Here is a 22,160-nt window from a genome sequence, read left to right as displayed (position 1 = left end):
AGACATTAGACATAGAAATCTAGTAAATATAGTTAAGCTGCTGATGCCCATACCCCCTCTTCCCTGTCACTACCTTCCCAGAGCACTGACTCCAGTGCTTCCAGCAAATGATGTAATGCTCAAACCCTAAGAGCCATCATCCAATGATCCAAAAGGAGCTAAGACCATGATTCTCAAGTGATACATACCTATTAATACTTCAGCTACAGAACAATTTGGGATAGAGGGAAGAAAAGGGTTTTGGCAGTTGCACCTTGCATCATACTTCACACTACAAATTTTGGTCTTGTTCAGGTTACAAACTCAGATGTTCATCAGAACACAGTTAAGATCTGAGATGTCTGATAATACAGAATCAAGATTTATCTGAACTCACGTTAAATTTTGCTTTTCTGAAAAAGTTTAGGGGTTATTTTTATAATCTTTACATTTTACTTTCTGTTCAGATAAACCAAAACAGCAACACCAAACAATTAAGCTTTGATGTTATTTTTACCTGTCTTGGAACACTGCAATTAGAAGGAGGAGGAAGAATACCCAATTGATGGAAAGTATTCAAACCAAATGTGTAAACATTTCCATCTTCTGTTAGAACAACAGTATGATCCTCAGCTGCAGCTATCTGGGAGCACTGATGACCAGTTAAGCCTTCCACAAGTCTTGGAACCTGAATCAGGGAAAAAAAAAGTTGATATAAAACCATATTGTTTTGTTATTAACCTGTGGCCAGCTATGAAACTAAAGTAACACCTACAGAAAGTCATAACCAAATATTGAAATAAAGATAAAATGCATTTGAACACACAACACACTCATTAACATAACAACCACATCCAGTGCAGTAAGATGAATTACTTTCATTTGAAATACTATCAGGGAAATGTCCTTATCTATCACAGGAGATTAATTTTAATCCACCTGTTCTGAAATTAGATTGGAAACTACATCTTCAGGACAGCTGAACAAATATTAACTATCATGTGGTATTTTAAATACCACAAACACTAAAGCTATCTCCCTCCAACACAGGATAACCCTAATGAAATTTGGGTTATCCTGTGTTGGAGGGAGAATAAGGAAGCAGTTCTGTATCTTTGAGTCTTCATGCACTCTAACATGACTTCTCATTTATTTAACTACGCAACATTACAGTTTCAAAAAGCAATTTGAAAAAAAATCCTAATTTAACAGAATTACTTTCTTTAAAAAAGAAAAAAAAAATTGAGCTCCAGTCTCCACTATAGCATTCAACAACAGAATATCAAGTTCTACCAGATACTCAATACTGGATTTTTTTTTTAATCACTGTGCTGCAAGATAAATGCACACTGTGAAGGTAGGATAAGATGCTTAAGTCTAAGAATTGTATTGTCATCATATTTAGTCTTCTCAAATTTTAGTTTTGTGCATTGCAACAATGTACTATTCAAATGAAAATGACCAGTGACTTTTCAATTAAGTTGCATAAGTCTAGTAAAAACCAACCCTACCATCCCTCTTTCTGCCACTACAGCTTCCCAGCACTGTATTGCTGTTTCTCTGCCAAAAAAAGCCCAGCCAAAAAACATTTGCTTCCACTTATCTAGCATCAGCTGGCCTTTTAATCAACTCAGCCATAACACAAGTTTGACCACAGCACCTAGCTATCTGAAGTTAAACTCTAATTGAATGCACATTCCTCTACTCTCTGCCACCTCACTATTAGCACTGGAGTTTTTCTGTTAGTTAGTGGGAAGCAAGGAGTTTGGTTTAAAATGAATGGCAAACTCATTTTGAAAATACACTGACAGAAACTCTCCCTTTTTAGACTTGCTGTCAGAAATAAAAGAAACATCACACTAGACTACAAGAAGTAACACAAGACAGCATACCAAGCATGTTTGCTCATCACCATGACCCAAGCGCCCTCCTTGTCCATGTCCACATGTATACACTTGGCCTTTGTGGGAAAGGAACACAGAGTGGAATTTGCAGAGTACCACCTGAAAAAATGGCAAAAGATGGATGGGGAAGAGGCAACACAGGACAGATTAATATTTTTCTCGATAATCTGAAAACAGCTGCCATAAGTACTTTGTGAAGAAGTTCTGCTTTAAAGATATATTCATGAAATACAAGTAAGATAGTGGTATTAAATCATAGAACACATAAAATACTTGCTTTAAACATATTATGTACTGTCTTAAGCTACTTGAAGAGATCAACAGTTTCAGTTTATTAAAATAAGATCAAGCATGGCCCCACAGGCTAACAGAAACTCGAAAGACTGAGTTTAAAGGTCCACAATGCTGGCTCAGAAATGCCAAAGAAAACATGTTAAGACTGCAGCACAGATTGTCTGCCCTGTTTGCTCAAGTTGTACTTTAAACTTTCAAATATTCTCAAACTGAAGTCACAAAAGTTATTAGAGATGTGCTTAACAGCATATGCTGTTTTGAACGCAAGATGAATTTTAATTCAACAAGTACCAAGCACATTTATTATTCCACTTCAGTTCAAAGTGTGACTGGAGTCACATAGGAAGCCAGCAGCTCAAAACAGCTACAGAAGTGTCAAGCTTCTGAATGTATTTAATGACACACAAGCCATATATCCAAAATAAATCATATAAAAATCCCTGTTCTCACCACAAAACAGAGAACCACAATTTCAGTAACAGTGATGGGGGGTGCAGGGAGGTAACGAGGTGGGCAGAGAGGGGAATGCACCAAGAACTGTTTTTCCATGGAAATCTTCAATGCTTGATAACTCCTCGATTACTTTTTCCCCCTTACACACCCCTCACCAAGAAACGTGCCTATGCAATATGTTAGGAATACCTGTTTAATATACACGCCATTCCGAGGAAAAAGGTCCACCAATTCAGGATGATGTCTACCCTGCTGACCACCATGGCCCAAAGTAAAATTTATATTGTTTCCCCAGGTGTAGACTTCAGTGGGATCTGTAATGAAAAAGATCTCTCTTGTAAATTTATCAGTATTGTGCATATTGACTTCAGAAAACAATTGCTATTTCTATCTAAAAACTGAAGAGGAATTTTTTTTAACCTAAAACTGAACTTTAAAAACATTTAATATTATAAGAAGTAAGGTACCATGACAAAATATTCCAATAATATTGTACAGATGATCAACACTAGCATCAGGCATCTCACAATTTATGAAGTCCCAATGAAAAACAGAAAATATGGCATACACTGGTACATACATTAATACATTGTTGAAACAGATCTCACTGCAAAATACAAGTTAGACTATTTTATTTCTTACCAGTTTTCTTGAACACCACATGGATAGGCCTATCTTTCATCACAAGGTCCAGGGCTGATAAGCCTTCTTTATCCTGAACATATAGACTAACACCATGCTGAAAGAGGAGAGGAGAAGAACTGAATTTTAACTGCACAGCTTGATGCAAACCAGATAAACCTTTAAGGAGCAAAACATATCTTTAATTGAAGTTTAATACCAATAAAAGAAAATCTTCAGATTCAAGTAAACTGTATGCAAATCCAAAATAAACTAAAAATATTGCAAATCAGTTCTGCCGTGTATACATCTTGTTGATATATTAACATGGATTTTGTCTCAACACTGACTGTGTAATAAACTGTAACCAGCAAAACACAAAGGAAACAGATGTGAAGATAAAGCACTGACATCTAGGAATGGCAAGTATTCACCAGCTTCAAAGGATGCATTTTCTTAAACTGGTATTCTACAGAATCAGTTTTGACAAGTGTCAAAATTAAAAAACTGCTATTACTTTGAAAACGAGCAAGGAACAGAGTTTTACAGTTGCTGAGAAAAGGCAAGAGGACACAAAGAGCCAGGAAAGAGAGCACTAGGGAAGTTTCAGAGGCACAAAGCATGTGCAGGTCATTCTTTCAGAACTTAGTGAGACACAGACAATCTCTGTAAATACCATTTTCTCAATACAAAAGAGTGCTGCTACAGCAGCATTGATTTTAGGAAGGAAGTCAAGTGCCATCAATCACTTCTCAAAAGGGAAAAACTCCAGATGTTCTCAAATAGAACCTAATGGCCAACTCAGCTGTACCTGTGTACCTGAGGTCATGGCTAATACAAAAGATACCTAAGAAAGCCTCACACTTAAGAAGTAAACTCATGAAATACAACTTTATTTGGAAAAACATTTTCCAGAAGAACAACAGCATATGTTCTCCAAATTATAAAGACAACCATAGAGCAACAGGGCTGGGATTAATTCACCCTGTAACAGAAAAGACTGACTTATTTTTATGACTTAACAGATAGCTGGATATTCTTCATTTCTGGAAGTTGTTTAAAATATTCACAAGCAGACAGAGGCTGCAGGGATAGTCACATGGTCAGAATTTGTGAAAACAAACTCCAATTGCTGAGTGGTAAATCTTGTAGTTAGCTACAGTCTGAGAATAAGCCAAGAACACCTCCAGCCCACAGCAGGAGTCTGTCATCCACACTAGTTCAGGAACCCAGGGGCTGATTCTGGAGCTAGTACTATTTAACATCTTGACTAACAACCTGGATGACAGGCTAGAGTGCTGCTCCCTCAGCAAAGGTGATGACAGGAGACCAGGAGGAGTGGCTGATAAGTCAGAGGGTTATGCTGACATTCAAAGGGACTTTGACAAGCTCGAGCAACAGGCTGAGAGGAACCACATAAAGTTCAACAAAAGGAAATGCAAACTCTGGCCCTGGGGAGGAACAGCCTGGTGAACTGGTACAGCTAGAGGCTGAATGACTAGAAAGCACCTTAGTAGAAAAGGACCTGGGGACTCTTGTAGACCACCAGATGACCACAAGCCAGCAAGCTCAGAGTTAATGCTGAAAGCATCCAGGGCTGCAGGTGGGAGCCTTGCCAGCAAGCATTACTCAGCACTGGCAAGCCTCAGCTGGAGTCCTGGCTTCAGGTCTGGACTCCCAGACAGATAAGGACATACAGGAGCAAGCTCAGCAAAAGACCATGAAGATAATGACTGGGGCATCTGACATTGAAATAGAAGCTGAGAGAGCTGGGATGCTTAGCCTAGAGAAGGTTTGGGATGGGGGAGGGGTTCAGCATGCCTTATCATACCTAATAAATACCTGATTGGAGGTGAGAGGTAGGGATGACAGTGATATCCAATGACAGAAATAGTGGCAATGGGCACAAACTAACGTATAAGAAATCCTGTTTAAGTCAAATACACATTTTTACTGCACTGATAGTAAAACATTGAAACAGCAATGTCTGATGCTCTGCTCAAAATCCAACCGGACATAGTCCTGGGCAGTCTGCTCTAGATGACCTTGCCTGAGCATGGGGGCTAGACTAGGCAATCTTCAGAGATCTCCTTCTATCTCACCTATTTCATAATTCTATTCTATAATCAGTTTCTGTTGTTGTTGTTCTGTTCTGTATAATACCTTAAGAACACCTTTATACTACCATCCTTTAATACTAGAACACATCCTTTATATAACATAGTGCAGCAGACAGACTTCAGTTAAGGAACTAGAAGAGAGAGCAGCCTCCATGGACTGCTTCTTAGAAGAGTATCAGTAGACCTGGCTAGCAAAAAAAATCTCATTCACTTATGTAACTGACAGAAAAGTAAAAGACACTGGGGAAAAGCTGTACAGGCCTCCTGTAAGCAAATATCAAAGATACAGATATACACACATGCACTAGAGGACTGAATACTTTTTCATATATCACATACACAGTTTACAGTTTTCTAGAGAACAGAATCATACATACAATACTTATAAAAACATCTATTTTTTTCAAGTTTTCATTAAACTTCCCCACTCTGTAAAGGGACAGCACATGAAATAAATATTTAACAGTTATCAGACCCTACTAGATCCACCATCTTTCTGTTTAAAGTCTTGTACAAGGCAGAGAGTTATGTCTACAAATGGCTAGTCACTGTAATTTTAAAAGACTGCATTCAAAATGGAACATTCTCTGCCCTAAAAGGTTTGTTTTTAAACAACCACAAATATTTCATTTTCTTACATGGTTAAAGAGACTCTGAACATCTCAAACAAACATCTCTCCCCTTTGCTGTATTTGCAAAAGGAGGAACAGAAGGATGATTAATTAAAAATATATACAACTTGCTAATTGGATGGGAAGAAACAGCAGTTGTAAGAAAGGGAGACTGAGCAAAAGCCCTGGTTTAAAATACTAATGAAATGGAGATTCACTTAACAGAATACTCCATATCTTGAACTGTTTATCTCTTAAACATAAAATTAATTTCTAATTATAACTCCATTTAATTTCCTCTAATTTTAAGTTCTCTAACATCAGTTGATACAATTACTGCAAGTCTATTTTCAGAGTACTTTTAGTCTGACCACTCTCTATTTTTAAGATCCTGAGCCTGATATCTACACAAACAAGTCTTCAAGGAAGTCCACAATTATTCAGGGATCCTTTCTCAGCGCTGATTTCTGCATAGGAAAAGGCAGGCATCTGTATGAACAGAGACAACCTTCAAGTAAATCAATGCACTGCAATCTGAGCACAGTATTAAGACAAGCCTCAAGAGGCTTCCAGTCAAGTTTAAAAACACACTTTTACATAAGCAAAATAGTTGTATGTAAAAATTGTAGATGCCAAGGAAAATTACTGTTACAAATCACTCACCTTCAGTAATGACAAAACACAATCAATGTATCCATAAAATATACTTCTGTGCAAAGCTGTCCATCCAGACTCTTTGTCTTTTGCCAAGAGATCCACTCCTTTGGTCTCAGCCAACCAGTCCAGCACACCTTTTTTGCCACAAGACGAAGCGAGATGTATAACATTTCTACCAAAGGCATCTTTGATAGTTGCAGCATTGTAGCAGTAAGAAGAGAGAAAGGCCTTGATCTGGCCTTCACTTCCTCTGGTAACTACAGAAATAACATCCAAAGCATGCTGTAGAGATCGACACTTTGAAGTGCACTCTGGCATGTAAGAATTCATCTTCAGTTCTAAAGCTGCTCTTCTCCTTAAGGGGAACAACCCTTAAGTGTATCAAGGCACTCCAATTCAGTACACAACACAGTGCCTTACAAAAATTGTAATTCCAAGGATGTAAATCCAAGTTTATTGAGCTGCCATTAGAAATCGTTGTACTGTTATGTTTGGCACTTGATCCAAATAAATATTTATAAATATATATTTTTAGAAGTCTTATTTCACCATCTTATATAACAAATAATCTTGTCCATAGAAAATTCCAAAAGTGAGCTACCTCTAGAGTGCAGAGGGGGATTCCCCCTCCACACTACCTTATTCTTCTAAAACTCCATAATTGCAAGGGAGACCTGAAAGAGAGCAAACCAGAACAGATTAGTAAACAAAAACACTTCACCCCTGCAACTGTACTGATTTAACTGCATATCATTCAGCCCTTGTCTCATGCCATCTGAGCTTATACTCAGACATTCAATCAGATTAAAAAAGCATTACTCCCTTCCACACCCCAGCCTCCAAAGGCACCTCCTACCTTTCTTTGACATAAGTTGTTTAGGCCACAAAGTAAACCAGATCCAAAAAAGTTTGCTTTCCCATCCTGAGGATCCTCAGGATCCTGACTGTTTAGTGTCTAATTCTATCATTACTTTGTGATCAGAAAGCACAAACTGAACTAAAAGACTGGGTGGGGCAGAATCCATCCCCCAAAAAAATCCCTCAGCTGTTGAGGACACCATGGCTAACAGAGGCATTGTTAGTAACATAGTAGAAGGAAGGAGAGACCACCACCAGTCTTCACAACCACTGCAATAAAAGGATTATGTCCCATTTTCTCTTCCCTGGCCCAAATATCTGTGCATGTCCCTGCTCATTCTAATCTGCAGAATCAATAGGAAGGCTCCTCTCCACCACTCCCAGAGCTGCTCACAAAGGTGAGACGGAGGATGGCATCAAAGCAAATAAAAGCACCTTGTACAAGAGACGTATTCAGGCTGTTAGCACCCATGCAGGGCTAAGGTCTAAAGCTCCTGAAACAGGCAAGAAGAAAAGAGGTCTAATTTGGAAGGGGTAAGGGACAAAGGAGAAGGAAAAGGAAGCAAAAATAAGAATTCTTCTTCATGAAAATATATTCACAGTCTGGGGCATACAGCTCTTCTGCTTAGCTGTGCATACTTATCATTAGCATACACATCTTTCTCTGGCATCCCTTTTCTCAAAAGTAAAGGAGGACTGACAGAAGCACTCAGCTAGCCTATGAAAGGTCCGGAGTTACAGTCAGAAATGTGACAAGATGTGCAGACTGTAGTATAAAAATAACACACAAACCCAGAAAACAGAAAAAGTGAACTACATACATCACTAGTATGAGATCCCCAAAAAATCACTCTTCAGCCTTCCAGATATAAGTTTCAAACTGAGTGAGTATTCAGTTCATGTTCTTGTTTGCTGCGCAAAATGTAATTTAAAGTTGTTCTACTACAATTAAAATATTCCAAGACAAGCTGAGCAATGCCATCCTGAAAGCTAAAAAAATAAACTAAAAATGTTAACACACCTTCAGAGTGGGGAATGGGAGGGATAACACGGGGACACACCAAAAAAAAACAGCAAAACACAAAACTCCCCCATCCTACTCATCAGTCATTATAAATGTTCACATCCTACTCCTTGACCCCAACCTCATCAAAAAGGTTGAGCTTATCTTCCATTGCTTTTCAGCCACTAAATGTATAACCATATTTTCTTAATATCTTTATTTGCATTTCAGAAAAATATATTTTTGTTTGTAAAAGAGAAATGCAAGTCCTCCTCTTGCTTTAAGAATAAAGATTTCCATAAAGCAGCAAGCAATCAGCTTAGAGCAAACATTAACAATAGAATCTAAACTTTCAAGAAAAAAAAATCTAGTCCAGAGTATTCATTTAAATATCTCATAATAAAGCCTCCAACAATTACTCTTCCACCTCATTCAGAAGGGTTACAATACTCAGAATGCAAATCTATGGACCAGAAGTTGTTCAGTGTATACACCTTCAAAACAAGTCCAAAGAGTGGGCAAATGAAAAAGAAAGAAAAATCATTTTTATTCACTACAATTTAGTCCCTCATCCCTGACCAGGGGTAGCACCAGGAAATTTTACAAGACTAGAACTGACCACAACTGTTGAGCTTAAATTTGTCCCAGCAAGCTTCAGTTCACTCTACAGGGCATTTTCCAAACAACATACAAATTTCTGCAGTAACACCAGAAATTTATCATATGCATGTGTGGACTTTTGTCCTCTGACCTTCTCAAGTCTCAGATTATAAAGAGAATAAATCACTGTAACAGGTTTGGAAAAAAGCTCTGATTTCAAGTATACAACCTGACTTGTTGTTCCAATGAATCGAAGTGTGATAGGTAACTATTAGCACACTCAGACTGCCAGTGCATGAAACACCCTTCTAAAACTAATAATTAAAAGCAAAACACCCTCAAAAAAAAAACTAAACCAAAACAAAAAATCTACAAAAAACCCCAAACATTTCAAGATCTGCAGGAAAAAATGTATCACATTTCACCAATATGACACTAGGCAATAGAATTATGTCATGGAAGAAGCAAACATTTTATGCATGCATTGTAAAGCACATCTTAAATACAGCTCATTGTTTAAACATTACTATTGTTGATACACAGGAAAATAAAGGTAAAGATAAAAAAAAACATTAAGAAGTATCATTCAGGGGAGACATAAGGTTGACTAATCTGTTAAACTGGTATGAAATGGCACCACCACCCAAGAAAGCAGTCCTGCTCTCCCCTGTGTCATACCTTCCTTTGTGCAGATCCACACCTATCTAAGGCACTGAACTGCATGAGAAAATGATGCAGAAGAAAGCAAATCCTGAGACTTGTGCCATTACAAGAAAAGAACAAAGAGGCCAGACAAAAATTTATTGAAGGCACCTGAGCTCCAGCCTATCAAACACCAAAATAATGTGAATAACAAATCAAATATTAAAAGAATAAAAAGTCTGCTAGTAAACAGAAATATAAGCCTGCCTGTCACACACTAACTCCATCACAGTGACATTTACTTCAGCTATGTGAAACCTGACTCTGCTGAATTATTTCTTTATAAGTCATTTCAACCAAGCCTTTCTTTACTGTAAACATTACAAAACTAAATACTGTATTAGTATATTGATATATACACCTTGAGCTCAAGACAGAAGGCTGTAGATCAAGTTTTCACTTAAAGCTGTCACACTGGCAACAAACATTCTCACATTATAACAAAAATCTGAAAAAGGGTGATCACCAGACCTGACTGTTACACAAAGTCCTTAAGAGAAACCTTAAAACTTTCAAATTGTGAATTGAAGCTCAGGTCAGTGTGAAAGCATTTCCACTATGAAATGCTTACTTTTAGTATATGGAGTCCCAGCTGAACAGTGAGCACCTAAAACAAGCACAAAACAAGAAGGAGCAGCATTTTTTAAATTTTGAATTAAGATGATCTAGAACATGGTGCCATTTTGATTATGTGTCTCCACTTTTATTTGCAGATATTTCTGTAGGCTTCTCAGCATGAATCACATCCATGTTACAATACCAGTGTCTTCTTAATGTTGTAATTATTAAAAAACATAAAAAGCTAAATAAGGCTATAATATTTTAACACTTCTATGATACAGTAGGCATTATCTGAAATTCAAATTATTTTTAAAAACTGATTCCTAATTAACATTATAGAAAAAAGTCACAAAAAATGAAGGAATTAGAGCAGCATTCAGAGTATCCCAAAGTTATTTTATTTCAGCAGCAAGTGGGTTTCTAACCCTCAGAGACATGAGCTATTTATTATGCATGTTCACAGCCCAGGAATATTTGAAAGATTGGAATTTGGAAGCAATTCTTTAGTAGCAAGAAAGTGTTTGTGGTATCTTGCCTCCTGCGAGTGGGTAGGTAGGGCTGTCTTACTCAGCTCTCCCCCTCAGAGAAGGCAAAGCACCACTGCACCAGAGCTGTCAGACACCCTCCACAAAGGAATGTGTCAGATGCGTCATCTGACCCTATGGAGGCAGAACTCCTACAGCTGAAAAAGCAGCTCTGTACCTACTGCCGTTGTCTCAAAAATCTGTTCCTCTCAGAAGTCACTACAAAAATCAAAGCTGTCACACCTCTCCTGAGTATGAAGTGAACAAAGATTCTACAAATACCTTAGTGACTAAGGATGATGGTGATAGGTTTCATTTCCTGCAAACAGCAGACATGAAACCTCAACATTTGGGAAAAGTGAACAGAGTTGGCAGAAGCCTCCCACCGCGAAGTTCCAGAAACTTCCCCCTGTGTATCATAGTTGCTACCAATGCATTCCCAATTTTCTCTTTTTCCAGAAAGCATTTCCACAGAGGTTGTGTGCTCCTGGCTCAGAGGTACAAGGAAACAAAAACCAACCCTCACCTCATGGGTGGCAGTGCCAATGTATGTTTCTAGCATTCAGTCTGATTTGATACTAGAACTGCCATCTGTGGTCCTTCCAATTCTTCCTGAATGCCTACACAGTGTTAGAGCTACCAAAACCTGGCTGACATGGATGTGGATACTGGTACCAAGACAGTGGCTGGCAGCTGCTGTAGTGACTTTTTTCATTTAATACAAACAATGGTGTTACATGGAAGTGGAAGAGAAGACAGAAGAGATTCAGCTACCCAGAATTCATTGCCACTCAAAGACAGATTGCTGGGTTTGGATCTTCAATGCGCACTGCATTAAAGTAACTCAACTGTCAAATTAGTCACATGGCCCTGAAACCCATCCTTGGGCTGCTCTACTAAAAGCATATTTCTCAAGACCTTAAAATTGGCATAAGTTCATTCCATTCTGCTTTTCTGTCAGAGCTTAATAATTTATTTTTTCCATGTTATTAATTTTACTAAATCAGTCACACCTAAAATACACATGGTGAAAAATTACCTAGCTCCCCTGATTTGGTTCTCCTAGAAGAGAACTAAGTAATGGTTTCTATTTTTCATATAAAAGAAGCATACAGCTTTCCCTGACAAGCTTAACACCCTTCCCGTAAAAAAAAAAAAAAAAAAGTAAAAATAATATCGTTTTTCTGAAAGCACTAAATTAATTTTCTTTTCCTTTTGATAATAAGTTGCTAAGTGAAGTGAGACTGGCAACATCCACACATTTCAGGAAAGTTAAGTCTATCCTTATAAGGGTATTGCAATATCTTAAATATTTCCAGTGTGGAAGGGAAGGGGGTTGTTTTTTAAGTAAGCAGGCTGACACTTCTCCATGTTGGTCCATTCACATTTGTTTCATAACATCACAAAAGACCTATAACCATAACAGCACAGAAATCCTTAAAATATTTGTACCTAAAGCAAACATCACTAAACAGACTACTTGATTAGTAAGCTAATAAAAAAAGGCTTACAGAAATAAAGCCATGGGAATTTGCTATCTTGTTACCATTTTTCCAGGACTTTCTGTTGACTATATTCTTACCTAAAGGCAACTATCACTAATACATATTAAAGTAGCAGTTTAAAATCCAATAAAAGTGACCAGAAAATTGAGGCTAGGTAGTAATGTGACGGCCTTAGCACTGGCATTAAGCAAGATCTCCAAGAAACAGATGAATTCCTAGATAAACAAACAAAGTACACCTTTCAGGTACAGGTAGCACATTGTCCTAGCCTTTAAAGAACAGTTAGACTACTAATTCCTGCTTAGATTACATATCCACAGATAGTTTAACCTGCTCAGAAATTCCTTGTAAGTTTGTTAAGAATGGGCAAAAATCTATACTTTCCAACTTCTTGAACAAAAAATGTATTTTATGGGGAGAAAAGTTATTGAATACACAAGGAAAAACAAATCTAAGCTATGCAGTAGCTAAGAGTGGTTTAGCAACGTGAAATTCCCACAGAGAGACCTTAAAAAAAGCAGCTTCTTCTTGACTATATAATAGGAGCATTGAGACACAGACAACAAGGGTTCTGCTCTCCTCAATGCACAAAATATCAGTCCTGCTTCTAGTTCAGACAGCAAGTTTTAAGAGAAGCAAGTAAGTAGAGAAAAACTTGGAAAGAGCCACTAGGATTGAGAATGTTTATGGAACAACACCTAAGTACAAGCAAGTTGGATCTCTTTTCTCCTTCAGCTGTGGCTTCAGCAGACCACCCAGAGCCTTTGAATAAGGCATCTGTTACACCAAGAAACATCAAAAATCCAGTCCCTTTTACTCCTGACAGTGGACAAAGAAGTCATTCATTCAAATTTCATAAAAGATTCAGGTTATATGTCAGGAAGGATTTTCAAGTGACAAATTGAATGTACGTCAGGCTCTCAAAACAAGCTAGACAACAAGCAAACTGCTCAAGTTATAAATAAATGTGACCTGCCCAGAAGCAAAGCTACCAAGGAAAACCAACTTGCTTTGAAAGACACCACAATCCACCATGCCCCTATGTCCTCTGGGCCACTGCTGCTTCCTTCACTGGGATGGGGCCTCCATGCCACCACTCAGCACAGGTGCACCCCAGCACAAGCGACCTTTAGAGGCTCTCTCCAGATTTTCTCCAACTTCCTCCTTCAACAACAACTGCATAATCCTTATCAGAATGAAACATTCAGCAATCCAACAACCCTAATTCAGTAGCTCCTAGCTGAGCTAAGCAGCACTGCCAATTAAAGGCTGACACATCTGTCAAAAAAAGACCAAAGTACCACTGGTAGCTAAATTCAGCTACAAACGTCAGAGCACATCTATCACTTGGGAATCATTGTACATAAACAGTAAACTGTGAAATACTCTGCTGCACTTATCTAGAAATACTCAGGACTGCTTATGCTTAATAACTTCACACTGTCTAAAAAACTTAAAACAAAGTGCTACAGGCAAAAGTACAGTGAGTGCAGCTAGAGTCATTTCCACAATCCATCAAGATCTTGCTTCAGGCTTTATTGAAACAGACCATGCTGAAGGGAAGTTAAACACAACAAACCACAAGCGTGCACTAGAACTTCACCCCACTTCAAATTATGTCCAATAAATCCCGTCAAGAACTTTTCCATCTTGGGAAAAAGTGACGTTTTTAAATTAACTGGGAACTTCTGGTACAGTTTTAATGTAGACTACCCACACCAGATGTTCGTGGGCGATTACTGTTTTTTTGTAAACCACAAACTGTAACCAGTTTCCACAAAGACAGACAACTACACTGACCACATAACAAAAAAAAAAAAAAAAAAAAAGAGTTGTATTTCGCCTAGGAAGACTGCATGGAAGTATCCTTTTAAGATAACTAGGAGACCGCAGCTCTCCGGTGCTTACGGTGCTGGTCTAACCCAGCAGCACTGTGAGCTGCTACCAAAACCGGACAAGTATCACCAAGAAAGAGAGAAACACGCCAGGCTTCCCCTGAATCCACAGCTAAGGAAACCTGGCAAGAGGCTCCTGCCAGTGTCAGGGCGGGGGAAGGTCTGAAGTGCTCCAGGGAGCCAGAGAGAGGCCAGGGGCAGGCAGAGGGGCAAGGGGCCATTCTGACTCCCACTACACGCGTCCACGTAGCCAGGAGCGATGAGAGACTTATTGACACAGGCGGCCGAGCCACGAAGCCGGTCCCCTCCCATTCTACGTGGCCGGCTGTCCTTTATCCTCCCTGGCTGCCTTGCCCAGAGCTCCCCCCATTCCTTCAGCTGCCCACCGCCGCCGTCCCGACCCCTCCGACAGCACCCGTCCCCCGAGCGGCTCTCCAGCCGGACGCACCGGCCCGCCCCTCACCAGTCGCTAGATGAATGGACTCAGGCGGGCAGGGCGGGATGCGCGCTGGGCAGCGCGGGGGCTCATCCTCAGTGACTCCGGGGCAGGGCCAGGCTAAGGGTGCAGCCGCTACCGCGACAGCTCCGCCAGCGACAGCGACGGCGACAGGCGGGGCCCGCGGCTCTCAGCGGGGAGCACCGACAGCGGCCAACGCACCCAGGAAGAAGCGAAACGCCGATTGGCCGCCGCTCAGCCTCACCTAGCGCGCCAATTGGCTGCGGCTGCGTCCTTGGCCCCGCCCCTTACGGCCGAGCCCGGATTGACTGACAGGCGGGGTCAGGGGGACGAGGGGCGTGGCCCGGGGCGGGGGGCGTGGCCCCGTTCGGCCGTGGTGTGGCAGGGGTTAAACCAAGATGGCCGGCGGGGTTTGTGGGGGGGCTGTGAGTCTTTCTGTCGGGCAAGGGATGGGGGAGAGCTGAGGGGCCTCCTTCTGGCAGTCTTGGCCCGAGAAGCACCGTGCCTTGCTGCGAAGCGTGGGATGGGTTTCTGGTAAGGTCACGCCTCCCTCCTGGAGGGCTCAAAAGCAAATAGTTAAATACCCAGCCTGTAGATGCCCTCAAAGTAATGGAGAAAAAGCAGGGAGAAGGCTCTGTCCATTGAGAATGTATTAAACCGCAGCAGTTTCTCTCCCTGACAGAGCAAGTGGTCTAATGCATGGGGTACACGATTTTTTTGTGAGGCTTTTGACACCGTCTCGGGGCAGTCTCGTAAGCAAAGCTGTGTGTGCACAAGGATTTGCACACCTGCCCTTGTGAGTCCTGCAGGGCACTCCGTGAGGGCTCAGTGCTTTCTGGTGGACGCCTTGGATGATGCAATAGGTGGCACAGATTACAAATTAAATCTGGGACAGGATTAGGGTGTACTGTTTAAAGGCAGGAAGCCGAACCCAAGACGAGCAAGTACCCAAAGTAAAATACAGAGTAAAACAAGTACACATCACCTTTAAATAAAAAGAAGAAATCGATTTATTTTTTCCAAGAAAGACATTAATGATGTATTGTTATTAATGTAATGGCCAGAGTTCCTATATGTTTTTTAAAGGCACAGCATTATCCCATGAGTGTGAGCATTATGACCTTAAAACAACATAGCTATCTTTAAAACCACCAAACAGTTGAAAAAAAAGTTATGCATGTTCTTTAGTAACAGTTCAATTTGGGAAAGATTCAGTATGAATTGTATTTAGGTGAATCTCAAGCATTTTTACCCATGCCATCTGACTCAGTTAATGTGAACTATACAATCTGCTCTCTGATTTTCTCTGTATGAACATTTAGTTTGCCAGCAGCCATTCACCATTGCAACTAAAACTGCAAGCTACGTGAAATTTATTTATGCATTATTTTCCCACTGATAGGTTCTAAGTGCTTCAGTCACAAATAAAGGTCAGAGGTGGCCATGCTCCAACTCTGCTGCCAGCTGGCCTAAGGACAGAGACGACCATCTGGGACACGAGGAGGTCCAAATACAGCTGAAGTCAGTTCTAAGCAGTGCTTTGTTGCATAATAAAAAATTCAAGTGAATAGCCTGGACCAACTTTGGAGCAGCAAAGGGCATGATGGAAAGATGAAGAGGCTTAAAGTAGAATAATGTCTAGAATAATGTCTAAGATTCCATATGAAAAAGATAATTTCTGGAAGCTGGACTGCCCCTCATGTCTTTCATAATAAATATTAATGTAAAGAATAGAAAACTGCAGCAATCAACAAAGAAAAGTGGGAAAATAACAGAGTCATGAATAAGACCTGATAGAGTTCAAGCCAGACAAAACCTTGACAGAGTAACCAAAGGCTTTTAGCAATCATTTTCTATGCAAGAGTTTTATCTTTGCAGTACTTTTAATATATTCATGAAAAAATAATATATTAACTGCCTTGCCAGTTGTTTATTGTTTAGGTTTTTGTAATTGACCCCAGTTCACAGGTGAGTAATAGAAATTCCTGCTATCTTGTACTGCCTCTGCAATAGCAGCAGCGAACTAGTGAACACCACTCACAGAGCCCAGATGCTACAACTTGATTTGCAGAGCTATGTTGAGGTGCTAAAGTAATATTGTAAAACAAAAGTAGCTCAAACAGGGTAACTTGAGCCTCTGTTTAAATTACTTGTTTTGGTTTGGGTTTTTTTTTTACTGTGAAAAATTGCAACACTGTTGCATAAAAATTTGCTATTTTAAGTCTCCTGGAAAAAATTACAGATGTGGAGATGAAAAGCCAGCAACAAGTCACTGAAGAGTATTTTTAACTGGGTTGTCCAACAGCCAGATTTGTAAATTCCTGACACATGTAGTATGTGTCTGTCAATAAAGAACTGTTCATCTGGCTTTTTTCAGTCTGTGGTGAAAAGATCTGAATTACCAGAAATAAACAAGTAATTATAGGAAAAAAATATGTCTCTAACTGCTGTTACTTTTTATAGAAGCTCTAGGCTTTAATCCATAAAAAGGAAGGAAGAGCGACACATTAAAAGGAAAACCGGTATACTTAGCTATCTTCAGAATTTGAGGAGGAACATTAATTTTGAGCAACTTAACTAGCCTACAGAGTGTATTTTTGTCTTTATATGCTTCTCAGTTCATTGACTGTTGAAGAATTACAAATTGACTGTGCTCTAAATGTGTGTACTCATTTAAGGTTAGGGAAGATAAATCTAGGCTATAGGGAGGACATTACTTCATTAGGCAGCTTTCTAGTGACCTATTAATCTTATCCATCCATCCATTGTAGTCTGCACCAGACTTAGGCTGCTGGAGGAATTAGAGGAGGAGATTTAAGTGACAGAAAGGTAAAAAAAAACTTTGTGCTTTATTCTGTCTGAAATTGATCCTGAATGTTGGGGGGAAAAAAGATTATTATTTTTAAGTCATTAATCAAAAAGTTCAATCTATAAATAAAAAATGAAAATTATTATTTTTTTTCCTTTTCAGCTATACTAAATGTCAAGTGACAGATTTTTGCCTTCACATATCTATTTATGTGCCTTAGCTGGCCTAATTATTACCAGTGTCCTCTGGAGCCTTGAGTAATAACTGTTATTGGCAGCAGTAATACTCTGCTGAAGAAAATATTAATCAGGCTTAACTTCTGCTACTAAAAATGTTTCTCATAATCCTTCTCTCTAATGAACTTGGAAAAAAAAGAGTATAATATGCCAGAAAATTTGTATTACAGAACTAATAAAGCAAAATTCAATGTAAAACCTCTTAGAAGGGAAAGCTTGCAAAAAAAAAAGTCTCCAAATTTACTAAAACTATGTGCCTCGTGTTCTAACAAAGTTCATCCTCTTACTCAAACAGACAGGGTAATGAAATTCCTGCTGTATAACAGTCTAAGAAAGTGTGGAGAAGTCCAAGGATCAAACAGTGTGGAAATTATAATGGTGATGGATCTGGCCTTGCCAAACTGATCAATCTACTTGAGAGCTCCCCTGTGAAGAAGGAAATAGAGAGGTGGTGAGCTTCCAGGAGCTTCCTCTCAGCAAACTGTGGCTCCAGAAAAGCAGGTTCTTCATCTTGCATGGCTGGAACACTTCCACGTGTAGCTGTGCCATGTCAGAAATTCCAACATCTCCTTTTTAGCTTCCAAGATTTCCAGCTTGTCTAATAAGACCATGGGAGCCTCTCTGATGGCCAAGGTAGATTTTCTGTTACTGTAGTAGTCCATATACACAAAAAGGATAGTTTATTATCAGTAATATGCAGCGTGTGTGGTGACAATGCATTGTCCCCCATTTGTTCAGAATTCCCGTCTTTTTAAAAAACATTTTGTAAAATCCTGTGATAAAGGGCCTAGCATACATGAAACAAAAATTATAATGGCATCCCACAGGTACTAAAAGAACTTTTGTGGGACCTGGTAAAGGGACAGTTATTAGAATGTAATCTTCAACAAAATCAAAGACTACAGTATGTGTAAAGTTATTGTAGTATGATCTGTTGTGCTGTGAAATATTTTGCAGAAGAGCATTATTTTAAACAAAGTAATTGTTGGAATTTTTTTTTTTTTTTTGTTCTGGGGGAAGTTTATTGTACAAGTGCAGCAAAAAATTTAATTTGTGGCCTGTCTTTCCTGCATCACCCTTATCTTCCTGAATAGAAGGAGCAAGGCTGCAGGTTATTTCAGAGCATCAACCTTCTGTGGAGAGGAGAGAAGGACAAAAAGACAAGAGGATCAAGGACATTCTCTTGGGCTTCATACTGACTTTCCAGTGCAAATCTCAGAGTCCACAGCCATGGCAAATAACACTGCTGGTCTTTGGCAGTCTCACAGAGAGGGGAGAAGAAAGATTATGGTGGCTAAGGGAAAAAGAAGATCTGTTTCTCTCTTCTGAACCTGTGGGAACAGAGAGAAACTGCCCTTTTTGCCTTATTCCAATGACAGGAAAAAGTGAGATTTTTTTTTTTTAACTTTTTGTAAAGGCTAGGTAAACATCCTGTTAATGTACAGCTGATTTTTTTTCCCCTGTCCATTTCATGCCCAGATGCAGCTATGTTGGTGCTATCCCTGAAAAAGGCATCTGACTCCCTCTCTTGCATCAAGCCCCAGGTAGAATGGCCATGCTGGCAGTGGGATCTTGCTGTGCTCGGTTTGGGTGGCAGAGGGAGCCTGGAATTGTCTTGCACCACTCGTGTCCATCCCTGTAGCTAGTCACTGCTGTTGTGGAAGGTGTTGGTTCCCATTAGCACTGCATTAAATAGTATGTTGGCAAAGATAGCATGGCATTCCTTCCATCACCTCCAGATAGGTCTCCTCTGATCTTACCTTACTTTTTTTTAGGTCTTTAGTGATAAAATGCTCTCTTGATATCAGAGTGTTTATAGATAAAAAACCAATTTCAAAATAATAAAATCTCCACAGCTACTAGAGACACACCTTTGCACTTACCTTGCAGTGCCATCTACAGTCGGAAAAGTCTTGCGACACTCAGATGACACCAAAGTGTTGCTCAGTTAGCCGGCAATTCTGCAACAAAAACTGTGGCACCGCAGTTTTCTTTGCAAGTTTGGCTTGTGGAGGGCAGGCTCTGAACTCGAGGCATTTCTCGATCTAGTTTCAGCTGTGCTAGTGGCTTGCTAAATATTGCATCAGGCAGTGGGAAGAGTATTCATCCTTCCTCACTCCATGGTGAGGTCTCGTGCTCTGTCTCAGCAATCTAAATAAGCACCTTTATTGGGACTGCTGAAAACAGGAACTTAACTTTTCTGTTTTAAATTGTCCCTTGTATGAAGCTGTTTGTGATCACTGACTCCTCAGCAAAACAGAATTGGAATGGCCTGGGTTGGAAGGAAACATAAAGGTCATCTTCTACTAGAGCAGATTGCTCAGAACCCCATCCAACCTGTTCTTGAATACTTCCAGGGATGGGACATCCACAGCGTCTCTGGGCAACCTGGTCCAGGGCCTCTTCACACTCCCATAAATTCTTCCTGTTGTCTAATCTACTCTCAGGTTGAAGCCATTCCCCCTTGCCCTGTCACCACATGCCCTTTTAAATAGCCTTTCTTGCAGGCTCCCTTTAGGTACTGGAGGGAAATAGAAGGTGGGATGCAAATAAGACTTTCTAAAATGGGTTGAGACCTATGAATGAAAGGCTGTATAAGAAACAGTAAATACTTCAATATCTAAAATTTGAGATTCAGGTTTGATTTAGTGTGTGATGAAAGTGCAAATGAAGATCCAAGTAAAACTGTAAAAGGGATGATTAGAGCCTCTTTTTCCCACAATTTTTAAAACATATAGAACAGTTTGTTTTGTAAGAGACCTTAAACATCATCTCATTGCAGCCCCCTGCCATATGCAGGGACATCTTTACTAGACCAGGTCAACCCTTATCCAGGCTGGCCTAGACCAAACACTTCCAGGGATGGGGCATTCACAGCTTTTCTGTGTGACCTGTTCCAGTGCCTACCACCCTCACAGTGAAACATTTCTTCCTAATACCTAATCTAAGCCTACTCTCTTTTAGTTTGAAACCATTCGACTTTGTCTTATCACTCCCTGATAATCACTTTCCATCTTTCTCACAGGCCTCTTTAGGTGCTGCAAGGCTACTGTAAGGTCTTCTTGGAGCTTTCTCTTCTCCAGGCTGAACAGCCCAAACTCTCTCAGCTTGTGTTCATAGGAGGGGTGCCCCAGACCTCTGATTGTCTTCATGGCCCTCCTCTGGACTCACTCCAAGAGGTCCAACATATGCCAAATTACAGGAGAAAAAGAACAGGAAAACTGAAATGTTCATTTTTCTTCTCAGAGACAGCTCCAACCTACCCAGATATCATAGACCCACTGTAAATAGATCATACATAAATAAATTGTATTTCAGACAGAATATATCAGAAAATGTATAGAATTTTTTTCCAATTAACACCCTTAAGGATTTCTTTTTATTTATAGCTTTCAACATTAAGTCTAGCAACTTTGGTATAACTGTTTGAGTTTCTGCTAAGGATTCTAATAGCAGAAGTTAAGCAGCAGCATTTCTGTGAACTGCCATTGTAATGAGCATATATGGAAAAAAATAAATTCTATTGTGTGTTCTAGTTTCACAAAGAAGATGCACAAGATTTGATGGCTTTCATACACCATGCTGATTTCTAAGTTTTAATAAAGTAATACCAAGTTTGATGTGATTGTTTCTGATTGGGTTTTAATTTTGTTTATTTCCAGGTATGAAATAGGTTCTGTCTGCTCTTCTAGCATTGATTATGCAGTGTGAACATCCACTGCAGATACAAAGGGGGTGTTTTAGTAGTACTGTCACCCAAAAGATCATTAATGTCTCTGAGACAGCATGGATTGAACAACAATACTACAAAAAACCACTCAGCTCTCTCTTGCTTTCCTTCCCAAATGAACAGTAAATTCAACTACCTGGCTGCATGCCCTGGGACTAAAATCTTAAAAAATGGGAGTCCAAGTAATACAATTGTAGTCTATCTCACTGCACTGATACCTGTATCTCATTTTTGTAAAAGTTTGCTCTCAAGAATCAAGCCAGGTCCTATTCTTACGTTCATTCTAAACTCCCCAGTGCTGGGCAGTCGAGGATTATGTATAGATAACCTCACTGTAGATAATCATGGCTGTCTTTAGGATATGCCTCTCTCTCCTTCTGACTGGGAAGGTAAATCTCATGTCCCAGATGGTGACTCAAGGTGATGAGCCACATCTTCATGACAGTAGGCTGGAGTTTTGCAATGCAGTGGACACACTGTAAGTAGAGTAGCACAAATATAAGTAAAGTGAAGCTATTCAGAAGCAGGAAGAGAAAAGGGCGGGGGGGTTTCTCTCCTTTTCTTTTTATGTACTGATGTAGTTAAATAGTTCCTGCTGGGACATTCTTCAGCTCTTTCCCAGAACAAATGCACAGACCTAA

At 39.7% G+C, this 22,160-nt stretch overlaps 1 protein-coding gene and 1 long non-coding RNA gene across 3 annotated transcripts in view; one reads left to right on the top strand and one right to left on the bottom strand.

The window, feature by feature from the left end:
• Positions 1 to 14,967, bottom strand: part of IBTK (inhibitor of Bruton tyrosine kinase) — a 54,027-nt gene extending 39,060 nt beyond the window's left edge. For both annotated transcript variants that reach the window (XM_050971935.1, XM_050971936.1), the window contains exons 1-6: positions 14,751 to 14,967; positions 6,646 to 7,313; positions 3,273 to 3,369; positions 2,820 to 2,944; positions 1,872 to 1,982; positions 497 to 667 (exon numbers count right to left, since the gene is read on the bottom strand). In XM_050971935.1, the coding sequence (XP_050827892.1) occupies positions 497 to 667; positions 1,872 to 1,982; positions 2,820 to 2,944; positions 3,273 to 3,369; positions 6,646 to 6,969 (828 nt within the window). In that variant the 5' untranslated portion in view covers positions 6,970 to 7,313; positions 14,751 to 14,967. The remainder of the gene's footprint in view (positions 1 to 496; positions 668 to 1,871; positions 1,983 to 2,819; positions 2,945 to 3,272; positions 3,370 to 6,645; positions 7,314 to 14,750) is intronic.
• Positions 14,968 to 15,131: 164 nt separating this feature from the next.
• LOC115484931 (uncharacterized) lies at positions 15,132 to 21,355 on the top strand. The gene is made up of 3 exons (XR_007777359.1): positions 15,132 to 17,573; positions 18,085 to 19,333; positions 20,815 to 21,355. It is a non-coding gene; the product is annotated as an uncharacterized LOC115484931 (long non-coding RNA).
• Positions 21,356 to 22,160: the final 805 nt, after the last annotated feature.

Source organism: Serinus canaria, chromosome 3 (assembly GCF_022539315.1).
Source record: "Serinus canaria isolate serCan28SL12 chromosome 3, serCan2020, whole genome shotgun sequence".
Lineage (NCBI taxonomy): Eukaryota > Metazoa > Chordata > Aves > Passeriformes > Fringillidae > Serinus > Serinus canaria.
The sequence above is the reverse complement of the archived record's forward strand: the minus strand, read 5'-3'. Positions and strand labels throughout refer to the sequence as shown.